The 27355-nt window shown below is 41.6% G+C and overlaps 3 protein-coding genes across 5 annotated transcripts in view; all 3 read left to right on the top strand.

Annotated features, from left to right (window-relative positions):
* LOC143474446 (ADAMTS-like protein 1) overlaps positions 1 to 13312 on the top strand; it is an 88816-nt gene extending 75504 nt beyond the window's left edge. For 2 of the 3 annotated variants that reach the window (XM_076971898.1, XM_076971899.1), the window contains 11 exons: positions 2148 to 2277; positions 3859 to 4069; positions 4330 to 4509; positions 5118 to 5271; positions 5776 to 6796; positions 6931 to 7058; positions 8214 to 8298; positions 8936 to 9113; positions 9944 to 10053; positions 10138 to 10358; positions 11825 to 13312. In XM_076971898.1, coding sequence (XP_076828013.1) covers positions 2148 to 2277; positions 3859 to 4069; positions 4330 to 4509; positions 5118 to 5271; positions 5776 to 6796; positions 6931 to 7058; positions 8214 to 8298; positions 8936 to 9113; positions 9944 to 10053; positions 10138 to 10358; positions 11825 to 11931 — 2525 coding nt within the window. In that variant the 3' untranslated portion in view covers positions 11932 to 13312. Of the gene's footprint in view, positions 1 to 2147; positions 2278 to 3858; positions 4070 to 4329; positions 4510 to 5117; positions 5272 to 5775; positions 6797 to 6930; positions 7059 to 8213; positions 8299 to 8935; positions 9114 to 9943; positions 10054 to 10137; positions 10359 to 11824 lie in introns of those variants that run through there. The other variant, XR_013120779.1, reaches the window with a different exon arrangement.
* A 243-nt stretch (positions 13313 to 13555) lies between these two features.
* On the top strand, positions 13556 to 17228 carry LOC143474447 (NACHT, LRR and PYD domains-containing protein 3-like). The gene is made up of 6 exons (XM_076971901.1): positions 13556 to 14051; positions 14145 to 15861; positions 15982 to 16065; positions 16163 to 16246; positions 16412 to 16489; positions 16657 to 17228. The coding sequence occupies exons 1-6, from the start codon at positions 13748 to 13750 to the stop codon at positions 16982 to 16984; spliced, it is 2595 nt and encodes an 864-aa protein (XP_076828016.1). The 5' UTR covers positions 13556 to 13747; the 3' UTR covers positions 16985 to 17228.
* A 1706-nt stretch (positions 17229 to 18934) lies between these two features.
* Positions 18935 to 27079, top strand: larp7 (La ribonucleoprotein 7, transcriptional regulator). The gene is made up of 12 exons (XM_076972913.1): positions 18935 to 19676; positions 19808 to 19908; positions 19992 to 20075; positions 20158 to 20322; positions 20612 to 20717; positions 21115 to 21423; positions 21550 to 21688; positions 25446 to 25549; positions 25688 to 25797; positions 25870 to 26029; positions 26286 to 26377; positions 26491 to 27079. Exons 1-12 carry the CDS (start codon positions 19421 to 19423, stop codon positions 26566 to 26568), a joined length of 1704 nt encoding a protein of 567 aa, XP_076829028.1. The 5' UTR covers positions 18935 to 19420; the 3' UTR covers positions 26569 to 27079.
* The last annotated feature ends 276 nt before the right edge of the window (positions 27080 to 27355 follow it).

Raw genomic sequence — 27355 nt, 5'->3', positions numbered from 1 at the left:
AGCAGATGACCTCTGCAGAAACAGGGGAGCTGTGCATAGCAAGACCTGCAGTACCACGTATATGGATCTAAACTGGCAGTTCACACTTTAACCTCATGATTCCGAATCCAGCATGCTTGGATAGCTATACACACACACACACACACACACACACACACACACACACACACACACACACACACACACACACACACACACACACACACACACACAGTTATGGTAGTAACTGGGAGCTCAGTTACTACCATCCAGGAACATTTGGAAACATTTGTCATTTTGTGTTGCTGTTATGGTGAATATCTCAGTCACTGTTCTTTCTCATATTGATTACTAAATGATCAATAAGGCCTATTTTCTCTTCCCTGTGTTTGCCTGGGCACTAAAAGGGTCTTTGATGTGGGAGACACCAGTTTCCATCCTCACAATTGACTCCGACACTACGAACAGCTTCAGAGGTTTATGGGTTATTGGACTGGAGCTCTTGCAATGGTCCAGAAACTTCTAGAAGCTAGTGTGTGTAGTATTTGGATTCGTTTGAACAGGATTGTGCTTGTTTTGATGTTAATTTGGCTCAATGGACGTAATCAGGAAGTGTTTAGATTAGAACCGAGTCATTTTATGTGTACTGCTAATGATGCTTCATCACTGTGGCATGGGCGTGTTTTCCCTTGTGCCAGTGTTTTTTGCGTATTTGCACCAATATATTTCCTCACTGTGCTGTCCAGACCTCACCATGGCACACGTGGCTCCACATATGTAGCTGCAGCTCAGCGCTGAAGAAGACGCGGCGTCCTGTGGTGCTTCGTCTTCCCTTCTGACACGTACAGATATATTCCTGCTGTCCTGGGCGCTGTAAACGTCAGGGCTTTCCTGCCCTGTCTCCATATCTTTCTTTAACATCCTAACTGTATAAATTTATAACCTCCTCCCTTAATAACTGCCTCGTTCTCTCTCAGCAAGCCCTCTCCACCCTTTTACCACCTTCTCCGTAATGTGCTTATCAAGAGTTCCTGGTTTATCTGGGTGTTGTTGAAAGCTCCATCAGAGCAATCTAAGATCAGTTTCTAGAGGTGCAGTCACAGCAGTTAAAGATTAGAATTTCAAGAAAAGATGGTCCAGAATGAACAGTTTTCATCACTACGCCCTTATTTAGCGTTTCCCTTTTCATGTTATGGGACGGCAATGTCCTCCGGACTGCTGCTGTTTGTTGCTATTGTAACTTGATCTATTATGAGTGATGCACAGTCATAAGACATGAAATGGCTGGGAGGATAAATCACCTCATTTTCACTCACGGTTTCTTGTATATGTGTGGTCTTCGTACGTGACGTCTGAAACACGTGTGGTTATGGGCATGTAGTCGGATCTGATGGAATGTAGCCTGATGGTATGTGGTCTGATCTCATGGTATGTAGTCTGATCTGATGGTGTATTCACACCAGACTCAGGACCAGATTCATCAACCCTGACAGTACGTGTGGTACACCACAAACAAGGGCCAGCATGGTGTGTAACTCTTATTCATGAAGTTGGCAACAATAAGCAAAGCGTTGACAATTTGCCACAATGGTAATGCCAGTCTAGATCACCATGTAACAGTTCATACATAGTAAAGACCCACAGCAAAACACAGTTGTCTGCCTGACTTAATTACTTCAGTACTCATTTTAAATCATGGCAAGGCAGCAAAACTGTCAGTCTCTGTCTCTGTAGTTTCTTCCTCTCTAACACCTAAATTTCTATTTCTTGACAAATGGCAAATGTTTGTCGTATTTTGAGATTAAAATCAGTTTGTCAGTTGTCTGTGCAGAGATGTGTTGATAGCTCGCATGTATGACCAAACATTATTAAAGAAATAATCATCTAATGCACCTTGGCTTCTTGCTGAGAATATTTATTCCCAAACAGGTCCGGTTGGTTTTATTTGCAGAGCGGTATTTCATTATGAGCTTCATGTGTAAATGAGGACAAAATGCATTGGCACCGCATATAAAACACTAAAATACAGCAGCACTGCACATTTACAAACGAGGAAACGTGTTACCACGGCGCAACTTGCCGTTAACGCCACGTTAAATCTGGTGGTAGGTTTTACGAACATGGCCTGCGGGTTCTTGCTTGATGCGGTTTCACAACCTGTTCCTCAGGGATGAAGGAGGCGGTGGTGATCTGTCGGAACAAGCAGACCAGAGAGGCCACAGACGAACACGAATGTGTGAGCACTCGACGACCTCCGCAGCTTGTCCAGGCCTGTAACACCAACCCCTGTCCACCCCGGTGAGGAACTCCCGCACTTAGTACATGTAAACATTTGAGTTGGAAAGACGTTCGACCCACCTTAAATAACTCGGTCTACCATTGGAGTTTGTTCATAATCTGTGGGATAGGCATGATTTCGATATGCTTTTGAAGAATCTATAAAGGTCTCTTTGATTACCTTTTTGTACTTGATTTTAAAATACTTGGCGCTTGTATTTAGTTATAGATATAAATTGCATCTCTAATGCAGCTAGAAATACACGTCCATTCTTTGATTACCAAGATTTACGAATATAAGAATCATATGCTAATACTGGTGCCTCTTGGAGTCAACCGTCATGCTAAGGTTTTGGAAAATGGAGCTCTGCTCCAAGGCCAGGAAATGAATCCCGCACACCCGAGCTGCGGCGCCGCTGTCTGGGACAGACACTCTCAGCATCGGGTTTTCACATGCTGAAAGGGCGGAGGTGTAGTAGTCAGGGCCGCGCGTGCCCAAGGCGGTCCTGGGCCGCGCGTGGAGCAGGACCATATCTGGTCCAGAGGCTCATCTGTCGAACACATTTCCTGGATCCCACCGCTCAATCAAGCGTCACATTCTGAGTTTCCAAGTAGCAGGTTAAGAGGATGAAGGGAGAGAAAGAGAGAGAGGGAGATGGAGAGCTTTTGAGGGATTCAAGAGCATGTGTTTAAGACCTCTGTGTCTGTTACAAAGACCAAGACCAAAAAAACAAAAATTGGCAAACCATAAATATCATATAATGAGATGCTATTTTTTTAAGCAATGAATTACTGTTTCATGTATTTTGCAGTTGTTGTGAGAAAAGATATATTATGGCAATAAACATCCCAGTGTTAAAATATCCAAACCATTTGCAGAATGTAAAGTAGCAATTGCAGTGGCCTGTGGCTGGAAAGTCTACACCCCCCACCCCCCAAACAGCCCCCCATACCCTGAAATGCTGGTGTTCCACACCTCACGCCATGCACATAAAAACCCAGAGGCATTTTGCCTTTCTGTGGCCTGTTTTTCCAAGTGTTACGTTTGTTTTCAAGCACAACAAACGTTGTGTCCTGATTGTTTCCTTTGGCCTCTGCTCATCCTCCGCTGGGCCTCAACAGCCTTTCAGTTTGTGAGTTGCTTCCCTTGTAAGGGGAATCTGCAGCGTTCTCCCCCAGCCTGAACGGTCATATCACCGGGGGAGACCTCGACTGGCTGCCACGCAGCAGTGGTCTCCAGCGGGGCGCCAGAGGTCAACCCCTGGTGGTCCTAGAAGGTAGGAGGTGCTAACGTGCTCCAATCCCAACTGTTTACTGTGATATGGGGTGAGAAGACATCCGCAGGGTCAAAGGCAAAGTCAAACGAGACCATAATATCTACAGTGCTGTGAACAGGCAGCTATTTGATCATCTCCCTTGGAACCTCATTCCCAATGTTTTTATGAACTGTGGCGATGGTTTCATGCATCTACCATGAAAGTACATCGATTTCCATTTCAAGTGCCACGCAAGCTTCCGAACGACTTCGCGATGGCCTGCGTCCAGCCTAACAACCTAACGAGGCCCTCGGTCGCTGAAGCCGCTGCCTCCGTGTGTCTCCAGGTGGGCGGTGGCGGCGTGGAGCTTCTGCTCCGCGACGTGCGGCGTGGGCCTCCAGACCCGCGCCGTGAGCTGCGTGCTGAAAGGCCGAGCGAGCGGCAACCGCACCCAGACCGTCGAGGACGAGGAGTGCGGGCAGCCTAAGCCTCCCTCCGTGCAGGCGTGCAACCGCTTTGACTGCCCGCCCATGTGGGATGCGCGGGAGTGGAGTCGGGTAAAGACGCAGGAGGACCTTTCCTAAAAACCCTTAAGAGACTAGATGCGTATTTCCATCTACTGTAAAAGATTCCATATAGCATGCATGAAAAAAAAAGTCATATATACTTATAGCTTGCATGTGCTTATTTGGACGAAGTCCACTTGATCCTTTACCAGTATAAAGCAACGTACAATGTTAGAATTATGCCTTTCCTCTGGGGTCGTAGCCTCGGGAGCCGGCGCAACATGAGCAGGATTTGCTTTGTGTGCACACAGTGCTCGCATACATGTGGAGGCGGCAGTCAGAAGAGGGAGGTTGTCTGCAAGCAGCGAATGGCCGATGGAAGCATGCTGGAGTTACCTGAAACCTTCTGTCCGTCTCCAAGCTTGCCCGCAACGCAGGCCTGCGGCCAGATAGACTGCCCTGCCCAGTGGGTCTCCGCCAATTGGACAGAGGTCAGGCATATGTGTTCTCTTGTAGATCGACTGAGCTTTCTGGTCACATTTCAAAGTTCTGTCTAAAACATTATTATTGTTCATGCTTTTCGTGCGTCTACAGGAAACATGCTGTTTTATTGTGTTTTGTGTACTCCGTCACACTTAAACTCTCTTGTCAAAATAGCTATTAAATAATTTGTTCCGGATTTAGGATATCCTCACTGGCTCAAGTGAGGTAAAGTAATATTTATACACAGGTATGTCCAAACATGACCAACAACTCCACCCCCCTTTCTTTTTTGGTTTGGTTTGCCATCAAAGTCAAGTAATGGAGCCGTTTTCAAATGTTACGTAAGGACACTAATGCAATTTGTTTAGGTGGAGGTCCCGGTGTCAGTAGCGTCGTTCGCCACTGTTTCCTATGAGACAAATACATGTTGGCTGATGTATGTGAGCTCGTCGTTGTTCATCAGAGTTGAGGAATGCTTCCAGCCCTCAGTGAATGAGTGCACGGTTCATGGTGGGGTTAGCATAACAGCTCCTGGCCACAAACTATCCTCAGCCACGTTACTGAATACAGTCATCTGTGCATAGTGAATGAGTAGGGCTATCTGTTGCTTGTCCAGTGCTCAGCAACCTGTGGAGAAGGGACCCAGAGGCTTCTAGTGGTGTGCCGGAGGCAGGAGCCGGACGGACAGTACCAGACTGTGCTCCCTGAGACCTGTGCTTCCATCCCAAAGCCCTCGACTGTTAGATCATGTTCCTCAGGACCCTGTGAGAGTAAGAGATCTTTGGCTCTATGCCATCTACATTTTCAGACCGCAGAACTCAGCATGCATTAAGTACATTCCAGCCTGACTGTGATAAATCCTTTCAAGCTGAGGTTAAGGCAGATGTAGCGTTCTCCAACACTATTGTCCTTAACAAGTCTTGTTCTTGTCCTGAATTGTTTCTTTTGTCATCCACATTATAAGGCAAATGAAAAAAATTATTCATTAGCTTTTTCGAGGTAAGGGAGTAGTTAGCAGGAGATGTCTACAAGGTTCAATAAGAAGCAGCATTCAAGGAGCAGTCTGTAAATCTGAGACCAGAAATGGAGTTGTAACACCACAGCACCAAATGGGTTTTGCCAGAGGAGTTAAAGATCTCCACTGGTCTCCAAGATTTAACGATACCTTTGGGCTTTTCACTCCTCCATTTAGTTGTGATTGGTGGGGGCGAATCAATGCATCAGCAGATTATCTCTTGGCTCACAGTAAGAGAATTTGTGCTTTTCTATTGCAGAAACTTTCAAGCCAGTAGTTGCCAAACCAGAACCTGCCATCTTGGCTCAACACAAGGTCTATATTCAGTGGAGAAAAGGTCCAAAGTTACACTTAGTGGTGGGTGGATATGCCTACTTACTTCCATGGACATCTGTGGTTCTCCGCTGCCCAACCCGTCACTTTCGCAAGGGCCATGTCCACTGGCTAAAGGACAGAAAACCTTTGACACTTCTGCCCCACGTTTCCATATCTCACATGGGTTACATCAAGATTCAGCAGGTCCGTGCCTCAGATGTGGGAATGTATTCTTGTATTGCAGGCCAAACACAGGAGAACTTTGTTCTGAAGCTTATTGGCAGCAAGCAGAAGGTGCCTGTGCCAGAAACTGAATTGTGGGTCATGGACAATGTTAAAAGTTCGCCAAAGATTTACCAGACATCATCCGCATCTGAGGAGAAAGCTAAGGAGGTCCTTTCTTTTAATCGTTATGACACCATCGTGCAGCAGTTACTTGACCTGAAAGATTTGCCCTTGCTAGATTCTGCTGAGAAAAATGGGTCCCTTCAGGGAGAAGACACAAGTCTGGAATCTCAGGCCCCACAGGTACTGGTGGCAGATATGCCGAAGCTTGATGAAATTACCCGTAATTTGTCTGGTGGCCTCCAAGGCCTCCAGAAGAATGAGCTTCTTATGCAACTCTTAGAGGAACTAACCAAGAATACCGGGGAGAACAATGAATCCACTTTGGAACCCCATGAAAAACAAGAATTGTCAACGCAGGGGTACATTTCTCAAGGACCTGGTTTACAACTTGCATCCCATTCCAACAGGCAATGGAGAGAACATTTACGAAGACCTGTGATTGTACAGAAACCTTCAAGAAGCTACACATTCACTCACAAAATAGTGGCCCATGTTGGTGGTCTTGTTGTGGTCCCAAGACAGGTTACTAGGGTCGAGCTTAAATGCCAAGCACAGGGCAACCCACAACCAACGATCATTTGGACAAAGGACAGCATGGAGTTGACGAACCACAGCAGGTAAGAGCAGACTTTCTGTCCTATTGGGCCGCCAAGTCAGTGCTAAAATACAGATGTTTGGCAAAAAAATATATATGTATTGTCTATGTAATTGTGTGTTGCATTCAGTAGTTGTGTGTTCTGTGTTGTGGCAGAGTAGACCTGATGCCAGATGGCTCCCTGCATATTGAGGCCCCGAGGGAAACAGACTCTGGACTCTACACATGCATGGCCACAAATCGTATGGGCCACACCTCGCTGTCATCTCAAGTGCAAATAACAGGTACAACATATTCCACACAGCACACCTGTCAGCACTCCCAACAAGGGCTCGATATCGTTTGCCGTAGGCACATCTAGGCACAAAGGACTGTTTTAAATGGGTCACTTTGAAATCTGACTTTTAAAGACTGTTGTAAAGTAAAGCCTGCTGGCTATTTGTAAGCTTTAGTTCACACTCAGTCAGTTATCCTAATTCATTGTGACGTGAAAAGGGCGAGCGTTTTTCAGTCAGTAAATCAGATGCTCTACAGTAAAACATAAGAGCATGTTCAGAGTTATGCTTTTATTGCATTTCCCATTTGATTAAGGAATTTTTTTTGGTATGACTGATGAAATCTCATGAAGATCTTGGACATGCAAGTGTGACCCTGAAATCTCCTCATCTAACCCACACAGACACATGGGCTCTGCACACTTTAAACAACCTTTTCACTGTATAGCTGCTAATGCACAATACAAGACGACCCCAAGAGGGAATTTCCTGATTTCCTGTCCGTAATGTCCACTGGGATTTGCACAAAGCGTGCTGGCTGACAGGGATGCCTGCGGCATGCGGTGGAAGCCAGCCATAAGCCGCGGGGACTTTATGATTAGTTGCTGACCTCATGGATGCAGGGCCAAGGGCCGCTCCTGACGCCCTGGACTCTCTCACTCATCCATCAACAATTAGCAAATCCAGACGCTATTTCAAAGCTGGTTAGGGGGAGCGCGCCTACCCGCTTAATCAGAACGGAGATGATAAGGGGCCTGAAGTGCTGAAAAGTATCCAGACCACTTCACTGAGTCCTTGTGAATCATGTTTGTAGTTTTGCGCATGTTGAACGCTGAAAGGTTGAGGAGATAAAGTCTATGTATGACGGTGTGTATGGTGTGATTTGTGTTTATCTTCATTATTTAAAGTTCATAAGGATAGTGTGAGAGTGATTTCTGTATTGGAGTTCAGCTGAGAGTGATGCAGGAAGTTGGCACTTTTTATATATTTGTTCAGAAACCTCATCAGAGTTTATTATGTAAGGACTGTCCTCAGTGTCTTCAGGTGTAATTCTGTTTTTCATCTCAGGAAGCCTTTGAAACTTTCATTTTGAGCTTCTAAGCTTGACTGTAGCAATTTACATAGTTTACTTTGGGTTGTTTTCTTGTTTGTTTGTATTAACAGAAAGTGACTGTGTAAGTGGTTCTGGTGAGAGTAACGGCTCTTCCTGTTCAGACAACTCCTGCCATGGACAACACTGCCACCACAGGTACAACATGGGTATTGCATGATAATTTTGGTTTTACTGTACTTGGTTACCACTGCATTTTAATATCAAATGTGACTTTGCATTAAATACAAATTCAAGATTTTCCAAGTGGATCTTTTTACTGAACATTGAACATTTTATTTACTAAAAAGTACCAATGTAATCATTTGATTATTGCTGCAACATTAAAAACAGAAAAAAAACAGGATGGGGGAGGGGGTGTTCCAACTAATGCCATTACACTATGTAAGTGTGTACTTAAGGAATTAAAATGGTTTTCAGCGTGAAGTCTTTATTGTGAGGGGGGGGGGTTTTGTAAGTGAGCTGACGAGGACTAAATTAGGACAAAGAGAGTATTGAACTGTAGAAAGATGGAGCTGGTTGGGGTTTTATTGGGCTTTCCAGTTCCAATTAGCCAGTGATTACCTCAGTGACAGTAATTAACTCAGCGACAGTAATTACACAAGTGCCAGTAACTAAATAGTCAGCTCCAATTCATCCCCGATGTAAGCTTCTTATACTGAAAATAAAATTCTATGTAGTTATTGTATATGTATTCCACTCATAATTTGTGTTGAAAAACTCCCACACATTGGTCTTTAACTGCTATTTCTTGCGTGTTTCCATTCTGAATCAGATGGCAGGTGTCTTCCTGGTCCTCCTGCTCTGTGAGTTGTGGTGGTGGACTACAGATTCGTAGTGTAACGTGTTCAGGAGGAGCAAAGATCTGTATGGGAGCTGGTAGGAAACCTGCAGAAAACAAGTCGTGTAACACACAGCCCTGCTTTGGATGGACAACATCATCATGGGGCCCTGTGAGTCAAGCATGATGCTATTTATCATCATTTGGTTGTTTGAGTTACAATGAGTAAGAATCACGAGGTTTGCTGTTGAGAAACAAAGATGTATTTTGACACATCAAAATCAAAAAGGGGCAGTCATGGCCTAGTGGTAGGGAACTGGTCTTGTGACCGGAGGGTCGTGGGTTCGATTCCCAGATCTCAGGCCATGACTGAGGTGCCCTTGAGCAAGGCACCTAACCCCAACTGCTCCCCGGGCGCCGGGCTAGGGCTGCCCACCGCTCTGGGCACGTGTGATCCACAGACCCCTAGTAATCACTAGTGTGTGTGTGTGTGTGTTCTAACTGCACAGATGGGTTAAAAACGGAGGACAAATTTCGATTGCGGTGTAAATCACAATTGACAAAATACGGCACATTTACTTGCCATATACAGAACATATCAAATATAAATAGATTATAGTAGTTTGTAGGAAATTGTATGACCTAGATTCAGATTTTAATGTTTCTACTCAGTAATGTAGATTAGTTTTGTAGTGAAACTTTCAAAAGGGAACTCAAAATTCAAAATCCAAATTCGTCCTGGACCTTTTATTTATAAGTCATAATTATAATAATTCAGATTACTTAATAATTCAGATAATTAATTCAGTTTTTCCAAATAACTCAAGCGTGATAGTGTCCTGAGCCTTCCTTCTAAAAGCCAAAGCCCCAGAACGAGGGAGAGCCGTCAGACAAATATGTCTATCGTAATCAGATGTCTATCAGTAATCACATTCAAACTCATTAACACAGGCTGCATATGCCACATTATGATCTGTGAGGCTAATCATGCGTTTTCTCCAGTGTACCGGGCAGTGTGTGGGTCCTCGGCACGCCGTGCAGCACAGACACGTGTTCTGCCTGGACCGGAACAACAGCCGAGCAGCCAATCAACTGTGCAGCAGTCAGCCCAGGTAAGTTAGGCACACGGCATGAGGACGATGTCTGGTACGGTGTCTGGCAGGTGTTGAGTCACGGGTCTCGTTCGTCCCTTTCAGACCGGCTTCCCGCCGCAACTGCTCCACACACGCGTGTGCGCTGCGGTGGCACGTCGGGCCCTGGACGCAGTGCACTGCCACCTGCGGTCGCCACGGTTTCCAGTCACGCCACGTCACGTGCCTGCACCAGAGGGGCGGGAGGACGGCGCGGGAGTTCCACTGTGCCTGGAGGCCTCGACCCACCAGCTGGCAGCGCTGCAACGTTCGGCCCTGCGGGAGAGGTGAGACAGGTAGTCGGTGAGACAGGTGGTCGGTGAGACAGGTGGACGGTGAGACAGGTGGTCGGTGAGACCGATGTTCAATGAGACAGGTGGTCAGTGAGACAGGTGGTCAGTGAGACAGGTGTTCAGTGTGGCGGGTGTTCAGTGAGGCGGGTGTTCAGTGAGACGGGTGTTAAGTGAGACGGGTGTTCAGTGAGACGGGTGTTCAGTGAGACGGGTGTTCAGTGAGACGGGTGTTCAATGAGACGGGTGTTCAATGAGACAGGTGGTCAGTGAGACAGTTGGTCAGTGAGGCAGGTGTTCAGTGAGTCAGGCAGTGATGCTGCAGTTTCGAAAACCGTGGCATGTTCATCATGAGACTGCTGTGATTTGGTGAAGTTTGAAGACATAATTTAAAGGCCCTAAAAGATTTGTATTTTACACATAATAAAAAAAACAACACCTCAAGTAACACTGAATAGTACTAACATATATTAAAGCTGAGGTGTGCAAAAAAATGTTTAGAAATTCCAGACTGTGGTTTTAAATAGATGGGAAAGCACGGATGCAGCTGAGGTGAGTAGACAAAATATCAGCACCAGTGTATTCACTGAAGCAGAATTAGTTTGGCTTCTCTAATCCAGTCTTAGACTGGTTTTGAATTGAATTGAACTGAATGCTTTATTGATCCCAAAGGAAAATGATAAAAACCAACTTAAGTCACCATAAATACTTTATTGTACTTGGAAATCATAAATCTGAGTGTTATGCTGTACCCTATTGAGTCCTCCAAGATTTGATTCTGGGCCCTATATTATTCAACCTATGCACTTCCTGTAGCTGGCGAAATTAAGGAATATAACATTTGCTTTAATCAGCACTCATAGCTGTAACTTTTCTTAGTAACTGAGGATTATTAATCTGTCAACACGTACCGTGTAACACATACAAGGACTTTGTCTTGGTGAGTGCATCCATGCATGATGTTAATCAGACCAGATAAATCAACAGACTATTCACAAATACTTAACAGACAGTTAGACATCAAACTAAGATGGAATTCAAATAAACAATTAAAATAATTTGAGAAAAACAATATAAAAACCAGATTTGGTTCGAATAAAAAATCAGTTTGAAGAAATATATTAATATGTTCTTAGGTCCAAGTCCTAGAAAAAATAAATTAAACATATTTACAATTTGTAAGATAAATTATTTATAATGTATTATACCAAAGCATATTTTGATATGCAAATATAAAGTGTATATGCAAATATATATACGTTGAAATTTGCCTTTTTGTAAAGAGTCACAGTAAGAGGGCTTAGAAGGTTCACTTAGAAGTGAAGACTGCAATTCAAGCATCTCACAGCTCCGATGAAAAGTTATGGTTGCATGTTTTTTTATTCAATCGTGTATTTCAATTGTGTAACATTTTGTTAATATTATTCTGATGATGTAATATGACATTCTTCCTGTGTTCGCAGGTGAGTGTCAGGACAGTACACGGTACTGTGAGAAGGTGCGGCAGTTGGATCTGTGTCCTCTACCCCAGTTTAAAGCACGCTGCTGCCGGTCCTGTAGAGGCACCTGAGACTCACACAGGAGCACAGACTAATCCACAGACAGGACAGCACCTCCATGCCCAGCAACACAACTCTGCAAGGGCTGAGGGTTTGTGGCTAGTAGAGGCTCACTGAGCTTCCAGGAGGTCTGAGACTGGCAGTGATTTAGATCCATTAATTAGTCCAATTAAAATACATGGGGACTAGACTGGATGCAAACTGTTATTAAGTGACTTTAATTTGACTTCAGTGAAGGCTTTGATTGAACTATATATATATATATTTTTCCTATTTCTTTAATTGTGCATTGACCGCCTTTCTGATGGTCCAGAGAGATGATAGATATGTTGAAATTCACTGGATTGCACATCCTAGACTCCATCCCTGTAGATCTCAAGTGGCCTCTATGCACAAAGGAATGTCCGCAGGGGTTGGCTGGAGCCTAGTTAATTGTGTTTAACAAAAAAGGGTTTTCTACCATACAGCAAATTAAGCAATGTTTTTAATTCCATTTGGGTAACTAAAGTGGAAGCTTGCTAGGTCCCTCCTTTCCGACAAACCAGTGACGATTAATTGGCATAGATATGTACTCTGCTGATGGATATTGAAATGGGCTATAAAGAACTAATTATTTTAAAAGCTGCACTAATGCATAGGCTGTGCTACTTTTAAATAGTCTTAAAAGTAATTGGAGAGGCTAATGGTCATCATACCTGGAGTCCTGTTAGACAAGAAATGAACCCCACTGCCCAGTATTGAAAACAAAAGTTTGTATAGTGAATGGAAATAGTTTTGCACTCATGAGTTCCAGGTCCATGTTCAAATGTGGCTTGATTTGTTTCAATTGTTAATATTTGCTTTTATTTGTGTGTCACTCTTTTATAGATTTTTGTAATTATCATTTTTGTTTTTAAGATTTAACCACTTATCAGTATAGTACGGTTCTACCTAGTCCTCCCTTCTCTGAATATGGGTTACTGTTAGGTAAAGAGTGAAGTCAGATACATGTCTGCATGTAGCTAAGGAAAATCCAATGAATGCCATTGCAATATGTTAGTCCACATCACCTATTTTCTGCATATTCCCTGAAAACTAAACTTGAAAGTTGTAATGTTTAAGCAAACACTCAAGTGCTGAAAATACTGCTAAAATTGTTTTGGTGGAGGAGGGAAGGTTTTTATTTTTTTACCTTTTTACATTGCCATCTGTCTTTATAGAACTATTTATTACTTTGTTAATTTGTATAAGTGCAATCGGTCTGTAAATGAACATTGTGATGTTGTGATGCACTTTTCAGTCTATTCAATTTGTAGAAAAGTCAGTGCATGCAAGTGTTCCAGGTTTTCTGTACCAGCGCTCATTTCAAAGGTCACAAGTCACATTTGAAATAATAAAGTGACTTACACAGTTTCACTGTTGCAAATGTATTTAAATTTGGTTGAACACACACCTGTATGCTCCAGTTGTCCATGTCCAAAAATATTAACAAAAATGTACAATGACCAATGCTTGTTTATTGTTGAGAAACAATACACAATTCCTTATGTGGTCAAAGACGGACCTCAAAAGCAGCACAGACCAAGCCTGAGTTTAACTGTCAAAACCAAACAGACTGTGCCACAGCGGTTAACTTCCTCATTCTAGATGTAGTAGTTCACAATGGCTTGCGTAACCTAATATTCCATAACCATGAGTAATTGCAACCAGTACAGACATGGAGGCGGTGAATGGTTTATAAACAATAAAAAGATCATTCCAGTCTACTTTTTCTGAAACAACACAGCAGATTTAGTGGAGATTTTGGGTGAGGAATTACTGTTCCTTTACGAGACAAACAGCTTTCACATGGCACAAGCTACAACTTCTATGTCATGCCTGCAGACACTTAAGGAGCTTCGTGTTTCTCTTGTCGACAAACTTGAGTGGCACATCGATTCACTTGTGGATCTACTGATCGCAAAAGAGGTTTTCAGTAGAGATGACAGAGAGGAGGTGCTACACGAGAAGGGGCCACGTGGGAAGATCCGGAAGGTTCTGGATATATTGGATTGTAAGGGTGAAGATGCAGCGAGAGTCTTTGTTTCTGCCTGCAGCCATCTTAAGGAGCCTGCCTTTAAAATTGTTGATCAGCCATGGGATCAGACAACAGGTAAGAGATTCAAAATTTTAAACAATAAACAAGCAATTTTCCTGGAACTGAGCCGGGCACCGTGAAGTTATATAGCGTTTTAATCTGTTTCAGATATCCAAAGGGTCATTGCGAAACATAAAGCTGTCCTGAAACGCAGGAGTGAGAGCCTGCTCTACTATAATACACGCCACGGAGAAAAAATCCCTTTTTCTGAACACTATGTCAATCTTCTGATTGTCAAAGGCCACCACAGCTTAGAGATCAAAAGGCATGAGGTTTTATCTTTTGGCCAGCAGCGAATTTCTCTTCAGCAAAAAGCTTCAGAAAAGAAATTGGTCAATCCTGCACAACTGTTTTCTAGTGAAACTGGCAAACAGCAGCAAGCCAAAAGGATCTTGGTAACTGGGGTAGCAGGTATTGGCAAAACTATCCTTGTTCAGAAGATCCTTTGTGATTTTAGCAACGGCAAGGAGTATACATCTTTTGACTTTATCATTCACCTGACTTTCAGAGACTTGAATCTCATCAGTAAGCCAGTTAGTCTTCGAGAACTGATACTCCGTAAGAATGGACATCTCGCCAAACATCTAGACACCATCACTGAAAATGACACGAAGCTCTTGATAATTTTGGATGGTTTTGATGAATTTAAGCACTACAGAGGATGTGATGCAGATGTCTTTTTCACTGAACTTGATGAGGAGGGGGAGGTGGCAGAGCTCTTCTCCAGCATAATGCTGGGAGAACTCCTGCCCGGAGCCTCTGTACTGGTGACCAGTAGGCCGATGGCGGTTGGCTACATTCCTGTCAGAGCCGTTGACTGCTTTGTTGTCATCACTGGATTCTCCACTGTGGAGATCCATGACTATTTCCAGCGGTTCTTCCAAGACCAGGAGATGGCTACCAGAATGTTTAGCATCGTGGTAGAAAATGAACTGATGCTTACCCTCTGCTATATACCAGCCTTCTGCCATATTGTGTGTAGCATTCTGAAAGACAGTAATTGTCTGTCTACAGCCAGCCCTAGGACAATGACCGATATTTATGTGCAGTACTTGTTGGCGTTGGTCAAGTCACACATGAAGAATCGAGTAGAATCGCCGAATATCAACAGTGGCACACTGGAACAAGAGCACCTACAAAATGTCCTGTTAAAGCTGGGCAGATTAGCCTATCAGAAGCTAATGAATCGAGAAACTCTTTTTTATAGCAATGATGATGAAGTAATGAACTGTGCCATAGTGAGCACCTTCCTGGACAAGACACCCATTCAGGAGCCTGGTTGCACCGAGGACGTATATTCTTTCACACATCTCACCATTCAGGAGTTCTTTGCAGCATTTTATTCTGCCATGGCAGATGTACCTTTATCTGAAACCCTGGGATCTGGCACTGAGTATAGTACCGAAAGTATGTCAGGGAATCTGGATTTGTTTTCCAGATTCCTTTCTGGTCTCCTGTCTAAGAGGAACCAAGAATTGCTTTCCAGAAATATTGGGTTTAGGGTGCAGGAAGATAAAATGCAATCCTACAGGATGAGGCTTGTGTCCGACACTCGGACCTCGTGTGAGAATGGAGCTTACATTTTAACACACCTGCACTGTGTTTTGGAGCAACAGGATGATGTACTGATTCAGGAGATCCAGCCACAAAGCCTCCGCATTAACCTCAGTGATGTCACTCTCTCGATCATGGACCACAATGCAGTGAAATACTTTCTCAGTGGAATCCAAATGACTATATTAGAACTGGACCTAACTGGAACCAACACCTGTGCCAAAGCTCTAAAAGAGCTACAGCCATATTTGCTTAGGTGTGAGAAGTTATGGTAAGTTCAAAACTGGACATGCAACATCAAGTATCGGACATGTGCAAGGCTTAGAAATAGTATTTCTCTGATGTACAAATTAACAGCAGGGCATATCCTGGCTTAATATTTTTGTCATAGGCTGGGGGAAAATAGTCTGGACATGGAAGCAGTGAATGTAGTTGCTAATGTACTGGAAGTATCTGACACTTTGAAGCAAATAGGGTAGGTGCTTCACTTCTATGACATCTTATTCATGATGTACTCCCTACAATAGTCTATTATTTGAATAATTCACTACACAGTGACCCTATACATACAGGTTAGGATGGACAGACATTGGTGACGAGGAACTTTTCATACTCACAAATGCCATCAAGGTCAAACAAATTCTAAGTGAGATGTGGTGAGTACACATCTCACTTACACCAAATCTTGTAGTGTTCTGTCCCAAAAAGGCTTCCTCTGATGTAGTTGTTTAAAAAACTTAAAACCTCTAGTTTAGTTGTTACATTAACCAGAGATCTGATAACGTGGAGGCCAATTGCTCTAATGTTACGTTTTTCCACAGGATGGAGGGGAACAGAATCAGCTTTGCAGGTTTGTCAATTTTAAGTGACCTGACGCCATGTCCTCTGTCAAGAGTTGTGTAAGTTCAAATCTAATCTGTTTTAAATGCAAACATAGTACACTTAATTCTCTATTACTTCAGTACTATTAATAAATAAAGTAAATGTAGAAATGAAAATTTAAGATGCAAAAAAATGCTTATACTTGTTTGGAAATGTCTCATGACACGTCTTTATTCTTCTTCAGTGCCATTTGGAACAATGTCCGTGATGATGAAGCCGAGCGCCTCAACAGTGCACACCGTGGCCAGACCTTCATTGTGTCCTTCACGGATGATAGCATGTGGGAGGGCTGGACCCAGTGGGTCCTCCAGAGATGTGAGGTCAGCAGCAGCGAGAAGCTGGTGACCTTCCTGCAGAAGGTGTGTGATGTTTCCCTCTGCGGTCTGGAGAGCGCCTGGGCAAGGACCTTTTACGTATCCCTGAGCCAGCTGATAAGGACTCGGATTGAGTGGTGCTCGGAGGAGGATGTGCAGCGCAAACTGGAGAAGTTTGAGGCAATTCTGACCTTCTAGGTTTCACACTATATGTGGGACTACAAGCTGTTGGACTTTTGCTGTATGCTTTATGTATACATAGCTGTTAATGGTTATACTGTATTTATCTTTCCATGATATTTAGATATTTTGATTTACGTTTTACATTTATTGTCATTATTTTTCTTCTTTGTTGAAGCAAAGAAGAAACACATGTATAACAAGACTTGATTCAAACTTGTCTGAACAGACAACAAAACTGAATATGACAGAGTTGCACTGGTTTCTTCCATTGGAGTTTTCTTTTTGGGACTATGGCGTATAACATGCCATTTTCTTTTAATCTTGCATATAGAACTGTATATTCCATTTTAATTATTATAGTTGCACAGTATGCATCGACAACATCACCTCAATGTCTTAGACTACAGAGGGATAAAATCCATTAAAAAATAAAGAAACTTATAACCAGTCAGAGAAAAGATGATGGTGTTGTTATGGTAACTAGAGGAATAGCTCGTAGATGTCATTGCTGTCGCTGAGGCATAACTGGATACAAATAGAGGAAACACAACAAGTGAACACAGTGTATGGACGGACGGTGTAGTGTGGTTGCTCCTGTGGAATACACTAACAATAATAATAATAAGTTAGACTTGAATAGTGCCTTTCACAAAACCCAAGGATGCTTTACAGAAGTACCAAGGTACTACCTGAATACGCGCAGCATCTGCCGAGATTATAATGCAGGGTTGCCAACTCTCACGCATTGAGCGTGAGACACACGCATTTGACCGTTTTCACACGCTTTCACGCCACACTTCCGATATCTCACGCCGAAAAAAAAATCCAGTTTATTTACCTCTGATCCACATGTTTCAATTACTATCGCTCTGGCGCCATCCACCGGCGATCGATAGATCACGATATAACACTTAATTTGTGTCAATTTTACGTTCGGGATCCCGTTTAAGGTGCTCTAAAAATAATAATAAAAAAAACCCGATTCGACTATTAGTCGACTAAAGGGAAAATCTGACGAATCAGATTCGACTATGAAAATCCTTAGTTGAATACACCCCTATAAGAGAGGAAAGAAGTGAGTTGAAGTTTGAAGTGTTGTGAGAAAATATTTTTGAGGATAATTGTGAACCTGGAGAGAGAGGAAGTGAAATGAAGAAAAGAGGGAAGAGATTTCTAGAGCAAAGGAGCAGCAGCAGTAAAAGATCTACCACCCATGGTAGACAGTCTAAGCCTAGAGAGAACCTGCATCAGCTGACCTTCATCTACAAGAGGAAGTGTAGGCCTACCATTTATTCAGATTAGCCAAAAAGACACGGTCCATACCATGAAGTGATCTAAATGTGAGAATTAGAATCTATAATCATATGTCTGTTTATGGGTAACCAGTGTAGTCATGTGTGGGTGTAACATGGTCATATTTATTGGTGTGAGTTAAAAAAACCTTGTGGCAGCATTCTGAGCTGTAAAGGACAATGTCAAATACAGGAAAGTGTTCTGTATGGAAGACCATGATGAAATGAGTACTGTACTAAAACTATAGTTGTTTCCATCAGTGTGATACCAGTTTGTATAGACTATATATTGGTTTTGTTCAGAGACTATAAACCAATCTGATTTCTTCCTCTCATGAACTACACTTTATAGAACAAAATTTAAACAACCACTTTCTTAAATATTTGCTACTTCGATGGTAAAATGACTGCTCCTTTAACTTATATATATATAATATTTTATTGTATTTAAATAGAAACAATAATAATAATAATAATAATAATAATAATAATAATAATAATAATAATAATAATAATAATATGAATAATATACTTATAAAAATATGTAAACCTGCATCCCCCCCCTACTATTTTATGTAGATTTTCAAAATATTTTTTAATTTAAATCTAGATAGGTTCACTTAGCCCTTTCGTCGTTTGCAATAAAACCTTTTGCGTATTGTTTGAAGAACGTGCTGGTCGCGCGTTATGTGTCACGTCATCGATATGCGCCCATAGTTCTCGCACGCTTGTTGCTACCAGCATTTTTGCGTTTATATCGACAGCGTTTGAACGTGTTTGAGTAAAATAGAATTTCTGCAGGACTTAGTTGTCGATATTTTTAATTTACTGTTGTTGGACTTGCTTAAGCTATACCAGATTTTGATACGAACTACAACGTTGATGCAACGTTCTGACGTTAGCTACGTAGTTAATATCCTTACAGGCTAGAAAGGTAGCTGGTTATCTCGCTGAGTTGCATACGGTGCTGATTTAATCGTGTAATTTACCCTCGACAAACAGGTCGTTCACTAAGTATTTTTAATGCAGCAATATGCATGTTACAAGCACACGTAGCTATCTCTAACAGCGGGGAAGGACTGGATCCTAGCTAGCCATAGAGTTGGTCGTATGAAATAGTGGACAACTTGTGTAGATTTACGGCGTTAGTATTTTAGATATGATCGACGAGGAGAATATGTCGACTGGAGGTGACCCATCATCAAAGGATCTGAGTGAGAAAAAGAGTGAGGGTGAGAAAAAGAAGAGGTCCAAAGATCTCGATGAGAAGAAGAGCGAGAGTGAGAAAAAGAAGAGGTCTCGTGTGAAACAGTTGTTGGCGGAGGTGAAGAAGCAGGTGGAGTTCTGGTTTGGCGACGTAAACCTACAGAAGGACAGATTTTTGAAGAAAGTCATTACAAAGTCAAGAGATGGTTGTAAGTCTCGAATTTACCTCAAGATTTTGTGTGAATGACATCTTCAATTTAAATCCAGATCATTATCAAAATGTAATCCAGATTAATGGAAGAACAAGTGACTAACTGGACGTTTTGTTCTTGCTTTGTAGACGTTGACATCTCTGTCTTGATGACATTCAATCGAATGAAACAGTTGACCACTGATGTTAAGTTGATAGCTAGAGCGCTCAAAAACTCAGAAGTTGTAGAGGTGAGGTTTATTTGTATGCTTTACACGTTATCGTTTAACCTTTGGTCCAGCCTATACTGATATACATTGTTTGTTTTCCTTAGGTTAATCTGGAAGGAACACAAATAAGGCGAAAACACCCATTTGAGGGATGTGCAAAAAATGTAGACGACTGCACGGTATACGTCGTAAGTATCTCCCTTACAGTCTGCTTCTGATTCAGTTTTAAATGTGCTGTCCTAATCCTTTGGAGTGTTTGTGTTTTTCCAGGAACTCCTACCAAGAGGTGTTACTCATGTTTGGATAGAGCGAGTGTTTAATAAATGTGGGAACGTGGTATATATCAGCATTCCTAAGTTCAAGAGTACAGGAGACACCAAGGGTTTTGCGTTTGTTGAGTTTGAGACAGAAGCGCAAGCTCAGAAAGCCATCGAGGTACCTCACTCCTCCTAATGTAACGTTTCCATAGAAATGTGGAGCTGTATTAATGCAGTTTTTTGGCATGTAGCAGTACTTTTAAGATAACTACTGCATGTACATAATCTGCTAATACTAAAACTCAAATTATTGTTTATTAAATATGAATATTTTTTCTGTTTTCACTTTCTCCTTTTTTTCATCCTTTTTCTTTTCATTCAGGTATCATCTCAAGGAAGGCATGCATTGTCAGAATTTCTTTTTTCTTTTTTTTTTTTTTTAACATAATGAATTTCTGTCATCATAGATGCTGAACAACCCACCAGAGGACGCTCCAAGAAAACCAGGCATGTTCCCCAAGACATTTGCTCGAAAGTATATTCCTTTTCATGAAGTCCAGGATGGCACACAAGGTACATCACCTCAAGGATCACAGTGGGGAAACTTGTGACTTGTCAGTTTTCACGATGATCAAAATCACATTGATGTTTGTCACATGTTGGTTGAACACATTTATCAGTATTCAATTAACAACTAGAGCATTCGGCAAAACATTAGCTGGTTAAGGTCCCTGAATTTGCATATCTGTATTCAGTTATTATAAATGTTATAATTGTCCTCTTGTACTGTGAAATGTTTTTCTCAAAATTATTCTTGCATTTGACCAAGATATTTTAAGACTTGTCATCGTCATTCTGTACTTTTAAGGGGGGAAAGCATGAACCAGATTACTAAATATATATACTGCTACTTAAATATGAATACATCTGAATATGTGGAGTACTTTAATCTTCAATCTTCCTCCTTTAGAAGAGGATGAGGGTGGCAAGAAGAAAAAGAAAAAAAAAAAGAAGCCGCGTGGCGAACCGAAGGGGGGCGCCGTTGAGGAGATGGTGACGGACAGCACGGCGGAGGTGGCCGGCAAAGACGAGGGTCAGAAGACAGCCCAGGAGGCCGGGGGCGACGAGGGGGGTGACACCCCTGCCGTCAAGAGCTCCAGCAAGAAGCTGGAGAAGAAACGGCGCCGGTCCCACAGCACCGAAGGACCTGGGGGGTGTGAGCAGGACGAGATGCCAACCAAGATGCGGAAGCTGGATGAGGAAGAGGATGAGCTGAAGGGTAAGATTGCAGGAGCAGTTCCTCACCTTCTACTCAGAAGGTCATGAAGGGTTAGATCACGGGATGATTTTGTTCACCTGGCGTTGAATGTAGTGTGCATAACCTAGTGGATCTGTTCTGCATTAGAGACGTCAGTGGAAAATCAGGAAAGCAAAGAGGAGGAGAAGGACGACTCCTTATTGAAGGCCAAGAGGAAGAGAAAGAAGATACACAAGGAGAGACTGAAAATTGAGGAAGAGGTCATTCCCCTCAGAGTCATTTCAAAGTAAGCTTTATTTAAAGGCCTTTACTGGAGCCTGTGACACACTTGTTTCGCTTTCATTTGCAAAATGCAGCAAATGCTTGCACAGCAGACTTTTCAACTGAACACTACACATCATGTTTTGCATCTTTGACTTGAGTTCTTTACATTGAATTTTGATTCAGTACAGATTTTTGTTTATAAAAATAATAACCTCAGTATATAAAAAATAACCTCAGTAATTTAAGCCTGGGGTTTCCAACCTGTGGCTTCACTACAGGGATGATGGGACCTGTCAAAGTGCATGCAAGATGATGTTTTTAAATGGAACACACTAGGGTGGTGCCATCAACATTTATGACCCACCATAGCGATGGATGGTAACCAGTAACTGTATATATAATGGACGGTACCCCCGTTGACTCCCATTGTGAACTTTTGAAGCCACCAAGATGGCCGCACGGACACCGCCATCTTGAATGCGCTTGCGCAGTAGATGAAAATTGGAGCCAGAGCATGCGCATTAGAACCGGTAGGCAGGACAGTATCTCCGCCAGAGACCGTATCTCCACCCCAACATTCGTTAGGATATGCCCACCAGTATAGACACTTTTGACGTTTTACAAAATAAATAAAGGTAAAAGGTTTTAATATTGCTGTAGAGAGTTTTGATAGAGTTTTGCTGTTGAGCGCGTTCACGTTTGAGCGTCTGGTATTAGATTTCAACCAACGCAGCTATTAACTGTCAATAACCTTATCGCCACAGCCCTTTAAATAACACTTAATAACTTCTATAAAATCTGTTTATCGTAGAGAAAAACACTGGGAGAGATACTAACGCAATGGTGTGTTATAGAATTGACAAAAAATAATTGCTCAAAAAACTTATTTTACATGTAATTAAAATTCAAAGTTTCTCGTTCACTTACATGGGAATGGGCATGGTTTGGTTAAAATTTGTACTGCAGCCAGCCACTAGAGGGCAGCGGACTAACGGAGCCTTCACTTTTCACTTGTGTCGTCCAGTCGACTTATATATGCCGTCTCTGATGGTAACCATCACGATGCCACACCCACTTTTTTGTTTTTCCACAAACATGCACTGACCTCCTTTAAGTCTCCTTCACCTAAAACTTTTGCAGGGTTTGTACGGAAAATTATCAAATCAGGTATATAACTTATATGAATCAAAGTCAGGGATGAAAATTAAAATACCCTACTGCTACAAATATGCTTAATTGGCATATATTATTTATTATTATTCTATTATCTATTAGGATATTATTATTTATATCTGTTATAGCTTGTCTTAATTTTTTCTACATGTCTGTATTAATTTTAAACATTTCATGTTATTCACGCAAATAGAATAAGCCTGCTCGTTGTGCGTCGGGAAACTTGCTCATTGTCAACCGAACTATGATGTTCAACTTCAGCGAAAGCATTCATGTTGCAGTATAAAGGCTACAAAATAAAATTGACACAAAGGTGTTTGTAAACACGTTTATTAAAAGTTGAAGAACAAAACGAAGCAACAGAGCTTATGAATGGCTATGGCATTTACCTTTTTTTGAAAAAGCTTTAAAATAAATCATCATGGATTTCACTATATCACAACAGAACAACAAACGAAGGAAAAATGATGAATGAATGAAAATATAATAAGAGCAAGAAAAATATAAAACAAACAAACTGAAAGCATGACTTCCCAAAACACGCTAAACTGTAATAACTTAAAATGTTAGAGGTCCGACATTGTGTAGCCTATTCCAACACGTTTACGTGTCAATGTTTCTGGCCAACAAAAATAATAATAATAATCTTTATTTGTATAGCACCTTTCATACATACATGCAACTCAAAGTGCTTTACAGTATAAATAAAAGGAGATAAGACAGACAAAAACAAAATGTTAAAAGAAATTAAAGATAAAAATATTAAAATAACAAAAAGTAAAAAAGTAAAGTAAAAGATAATAAAAGATAATAAAACTATTAAGATAATTAGATTTAGCTACTCGTCCCCACAACAAACACTCACACAGAGAGCGACCTTCACTCTCACTGGTTTTCTGCGAGCTGTGTGCTTGTCAGCCCACAGTTATGCGCGGCTACCTGGTGCTCGACTCCCAGCTGAGGGTGAAACTCCCAATCACTCAGTTACCCTTCCTGGTAACCAATGGTGCCACCTGTATACCCCCCCCCCCCCCCCCCCCCCCCCCCATGGAGTTCGACCGCCAAACCTCTCGAGGTTAAATCCCCTGATCCTGACAGTTCCTTATGAACTGCGTCTGGCGTCGCCTGTGTATACACGTACCAGGAGAAAAGTCACAACCTCTGCAATAAGTTTCTGCTGAGGAGAGAGACAAAGTTTAACTAAAAGCGGATCTAAAGAGGAAGCAAAGATAAAAAATAAAATATTAAAATTAAAGATAAAAAAGAAACAAACACAATAAAATAATGAAATAAAGTGACATAAAATAATAGACAACATAATGTAATAAAGTAAATAAGATGGAGAGTTTCTTAACTAAAAGCAGATCTAAACAGGAAGGTTTTGAGATTATTCTTGAAGCTGTGCAGGGATGAAATGCCTCTGAGCTCTTCAGGAAGAGAGTTCCAAAGCTTTGGGCCATAGTGGCTAAAAGCACCCTCGCCAATCTTTAATCGGCTTACTGTTTGAAGACCTGAGAGACCTGACTGGAACATATCTAACCATCATTTCACTGAGGTAAAGAGGGGACATCATTCCTTTGTGAATCACTGCCAAGAACAAGAACCTATGTCTTCTGTTTATTTAACTGCAGAAAATTGTCGGACATCCATGTCAATCATCTATGCAGTCAAACAGTGAGCAAATTGATTTTAGGGCTTTAGGTTCTAGCGAAATATAAAGTTGAGTGTCATCTGCATATTGATGATAACTAATACCATGTTTATTAATGATATGTGGTAACAGAAGCATATATAGGTTGAATAGTAATGGCACAAGATTAAAAAAACCAACATGTTGACCTTCTCTGGCTTTAATAAGATTGGGGTGACCACACTACCCGCAGTGCTGAAAACTCTTTCTGAGGCCGTGATGGTAGCACATATGCAGAGATATTTTCGTGCGATTTTTGCCATTAGCAGAATTCTAATTCACTGTAAACTGTTTCACTGTAAACATCATCATCTGCCAATTAAGGAGACATCGCCCAACCCTAGAACACACTACTCTCAAAGAAAATATTTAAACGGCAGTGAAACTGCTGGTAATCTAAAGCAATTCACCATTTTTCTTGAGAATGTGCTAGATAGAGCATTTGATTATGGGCTCCCGGATTACACATGATGTCCATCTAGCTATATCCTGTTCACATTACACGTTTTAAAATGGACCGGTAGCTAGCAAAATTTAAGAGTGGTGCTAACCATGTATATATGTATATATTTTTTTTCTCCATTTGTAAGTAAAATGAAGTCCATTGATTTGCACTTGTCTATATGAACAACACTAATATCTTTGAGCTTGTGTTATTCATATCCCCAGTATGGCTCAGTACTGGGTGAGGTCATAACCATGTTAACAGAGAGGGCACTGATTCAAAAATATCGAAAGCCCCTTCCAAGATGCCCGTCTGTCTATATTCTTCTCTCTTTGTTCTGACGGCTAAAAGGTAGATTGATTGTTTTGTTGAGTGCATTAACCATGAATATTTGCTTCACCATGGCCTGTCACTTTATATTTTACTCTGCTCAGGTGGGTTGTTTTATGGTTTCATTCCCTTGACTCTCAGGAAAGAATGGCTGGACCTGAAGCATGAGTACCGAGATCTGCAGAAGATCTGCATGTCCAAACTGAAGAAGAACATCTCCAATATCAAACAAACACATCAACCCTGTGAGTGTCCCACTGACTCCTAACCAATGGTCATTTGGGGAGTTTTTATGCAATGATACCTTATTTTAGTGACAATACTTTTGGACGTTGACTGTGTATTTAATGACACAGGATTTTCTCCGTTCCTCTTGTTCAAAGGTAAAACGATTAAACCTGAACATGAAAGGCCTGTTGGTCCTAAGTTTCTGAGTGGTGTCATTGTGAAAATCACCCACAGCCAGCCTCTGCCAGCCAGGAACTCTGTCAAGGTATGGCTCCATAACGTTGGTGGCAATACATTATTACGTCTAGACATTCTTTTAAACTCTTACTGTTTGCAGGATGCCCTATCTGAGGTGGCCGCTGTGAATTATGTGGATATCCTCGAAGGAGATGCAGAGGGCTACATCCGATTTCAGACCCCCGAGGATGCAAAAACAGTCATTGCTGCTCGTTCTGAACTGCAGAAAAAATACAGCTGGAACCTGGAGATCCTGACTGGTAAGGTCACTAGCCAACAAATACATCACTGGAAGAATACACAGAATACCCTTTCCTGTTAAAATGCTGTTCTCAGTTATTTTAATGGACCTCACAAGAATTTTAGTTGATTAAACAAAAAAGGGCCATATGACCCAGTGAAAGCTGCTTTAAGAAAACCAGTGCTAGTACACACAGCCTTGCCCCCACAGAATGGATTACTGGTCATCAGGAGAGAATATAGCAGTGTAAAAAAATAAACAATCTTTCTTTAAAGGTGATCATGAACAACGATACTGGCAGAAGATCCTGGTGGATCGACAGGCTAAGCTGAATCGGCCCAGGGACAAAAAACGAGGCACCGAAAAGGTGGGCGAACCCTTTGACCATCTACACTCAGTGTTTGGGCCCTCCACCTCATTCCGTACTGAAGCAACTCGGAGGCAGTGATGGTTCATCTTTTTGGTGTTTTCTTTTCACAGCTCATATCTAAAGCTGAGAAGATCATCATTGCTCGGGCCAAAGAGGCAAGCAAGCACATCCATTTTGATGACAATTGATCTTAGTAACCTTTTTTCCCCCCAAAGCATGTGCTTTTTATTTTGTAAATTTCTACACCATTATTTCATAGCTTTTTGTTTGGTTTTAATAGAATTAAGTACCACTGAGGTCATGTCCAAGTTGCCCCAAGTTATTGTTTTTTTATTATTATTTGCTAATATTTACTATTGTAAAATTCCACATTTTTTTATTATTAAACACGTGGGTAATAATTTGGCAGTTTGAAGAAAATGAATCAATTCCATTTTCCCACCAATTAAAAGAAGATTCCTGTTCTTGCTTCAAAGTGAAAGACAGTATGGTACAGTCTTCTTTTTTTATGTACATGGGTAAAATTTTGGCAGTTTGCTGTGTTTTTACAGTGGGTAAACTTTGTATATGTAACTTTGTAATAGTAATTCTTTCCATTTTCCCACAAATTGAAAGAAGATTCCTGTGCATACTTCCAACTGAAATGAAATTGTATGGAACGGAATTGAGCATTTTTTTTAATAAATTATTTTTAATGAATTATTTTGTCATTGTCCACTTAAGACAAAACTGAATTTCCCCTCTGGAATCAATAAAGTTTGTTATGTTATGTTATGTTAACTAGACTAGCCCTCAATACTATGCGTTAGGCCTTGGCATTTTTGGCCTGATGTGAATTAGGTAATTCTCTGAGGCAGCAGTAGATCTAACTAAAACCCAGTGATGTCAGTAACGCGTTACTTAGTAACGCGTTACTCGAATCTTACCACTTTTTTCGAGTAATATAACGCGCTACTATTTCCAGTCCAGTAATCA

Source organism: Brachyhypopomus gauderio, chromosome 14 (assembly GCF_052324685.1).
Source record: "Brachyhypopomus gauderio isolate BG-103 chromosome 14, BGAUD_0.2, whole genome shotgun sequence".
Lineage (NCBI taxonomy): Eukaryota > Metazoa > Chordata > Actinopteri > Gymnotiformes > Hypopomidae > Brachyhypopomus > Brachyhypopomus gauderio.
This window is presented reverse-complemented; position numbering and strand designations above follow the sequence as displayed.

Bases quoted from the DNA above. Each gene is read 5' to 3' on its own strand.
- LOC143474447 (XM_076971901.1), top strand. From the start codon at position 13,748: ATGGCACAAGCTACAACTTCTATGTCATGCCTGCAGACACTTAAGGAG. The intron at 16,066-16,162 runs GTAGGTGCTTCA...CTATACATACAG, and splicing joins GACACTTTGAAGCAAATAGG to GTTAGGATGGACAGACATTG. The intron at 16,490-16,656 runs GTAAGTTCAAAT...ATTCTTCTTCAG, and splicing joins TGTCCTCTGTCAAGAGTTGT to TGCCATTTGGAACAATGTCC.
- larp7 (XM_076972913.1), top strand. From the start codon at position 19,421: ATGATCGACGAGGAGAATATGTCGACTGGAGGTGACCCATCATCAAAG. The intron at 19,677-19,807 runs GTAAGTCTCGAA...CTTGCTTTGTAG, and splicing joins TACAAAGTCAAGAGATGGTT to ACGTTGACATCTCTGTCTTG. The intron at 25,550-25,687 runs GTGAGTGTCCCA...TCTTGTTCAAAG, and splicing joins CAAACAAACACATCAACCCT to GTAAAACGATTAAACCTGAA.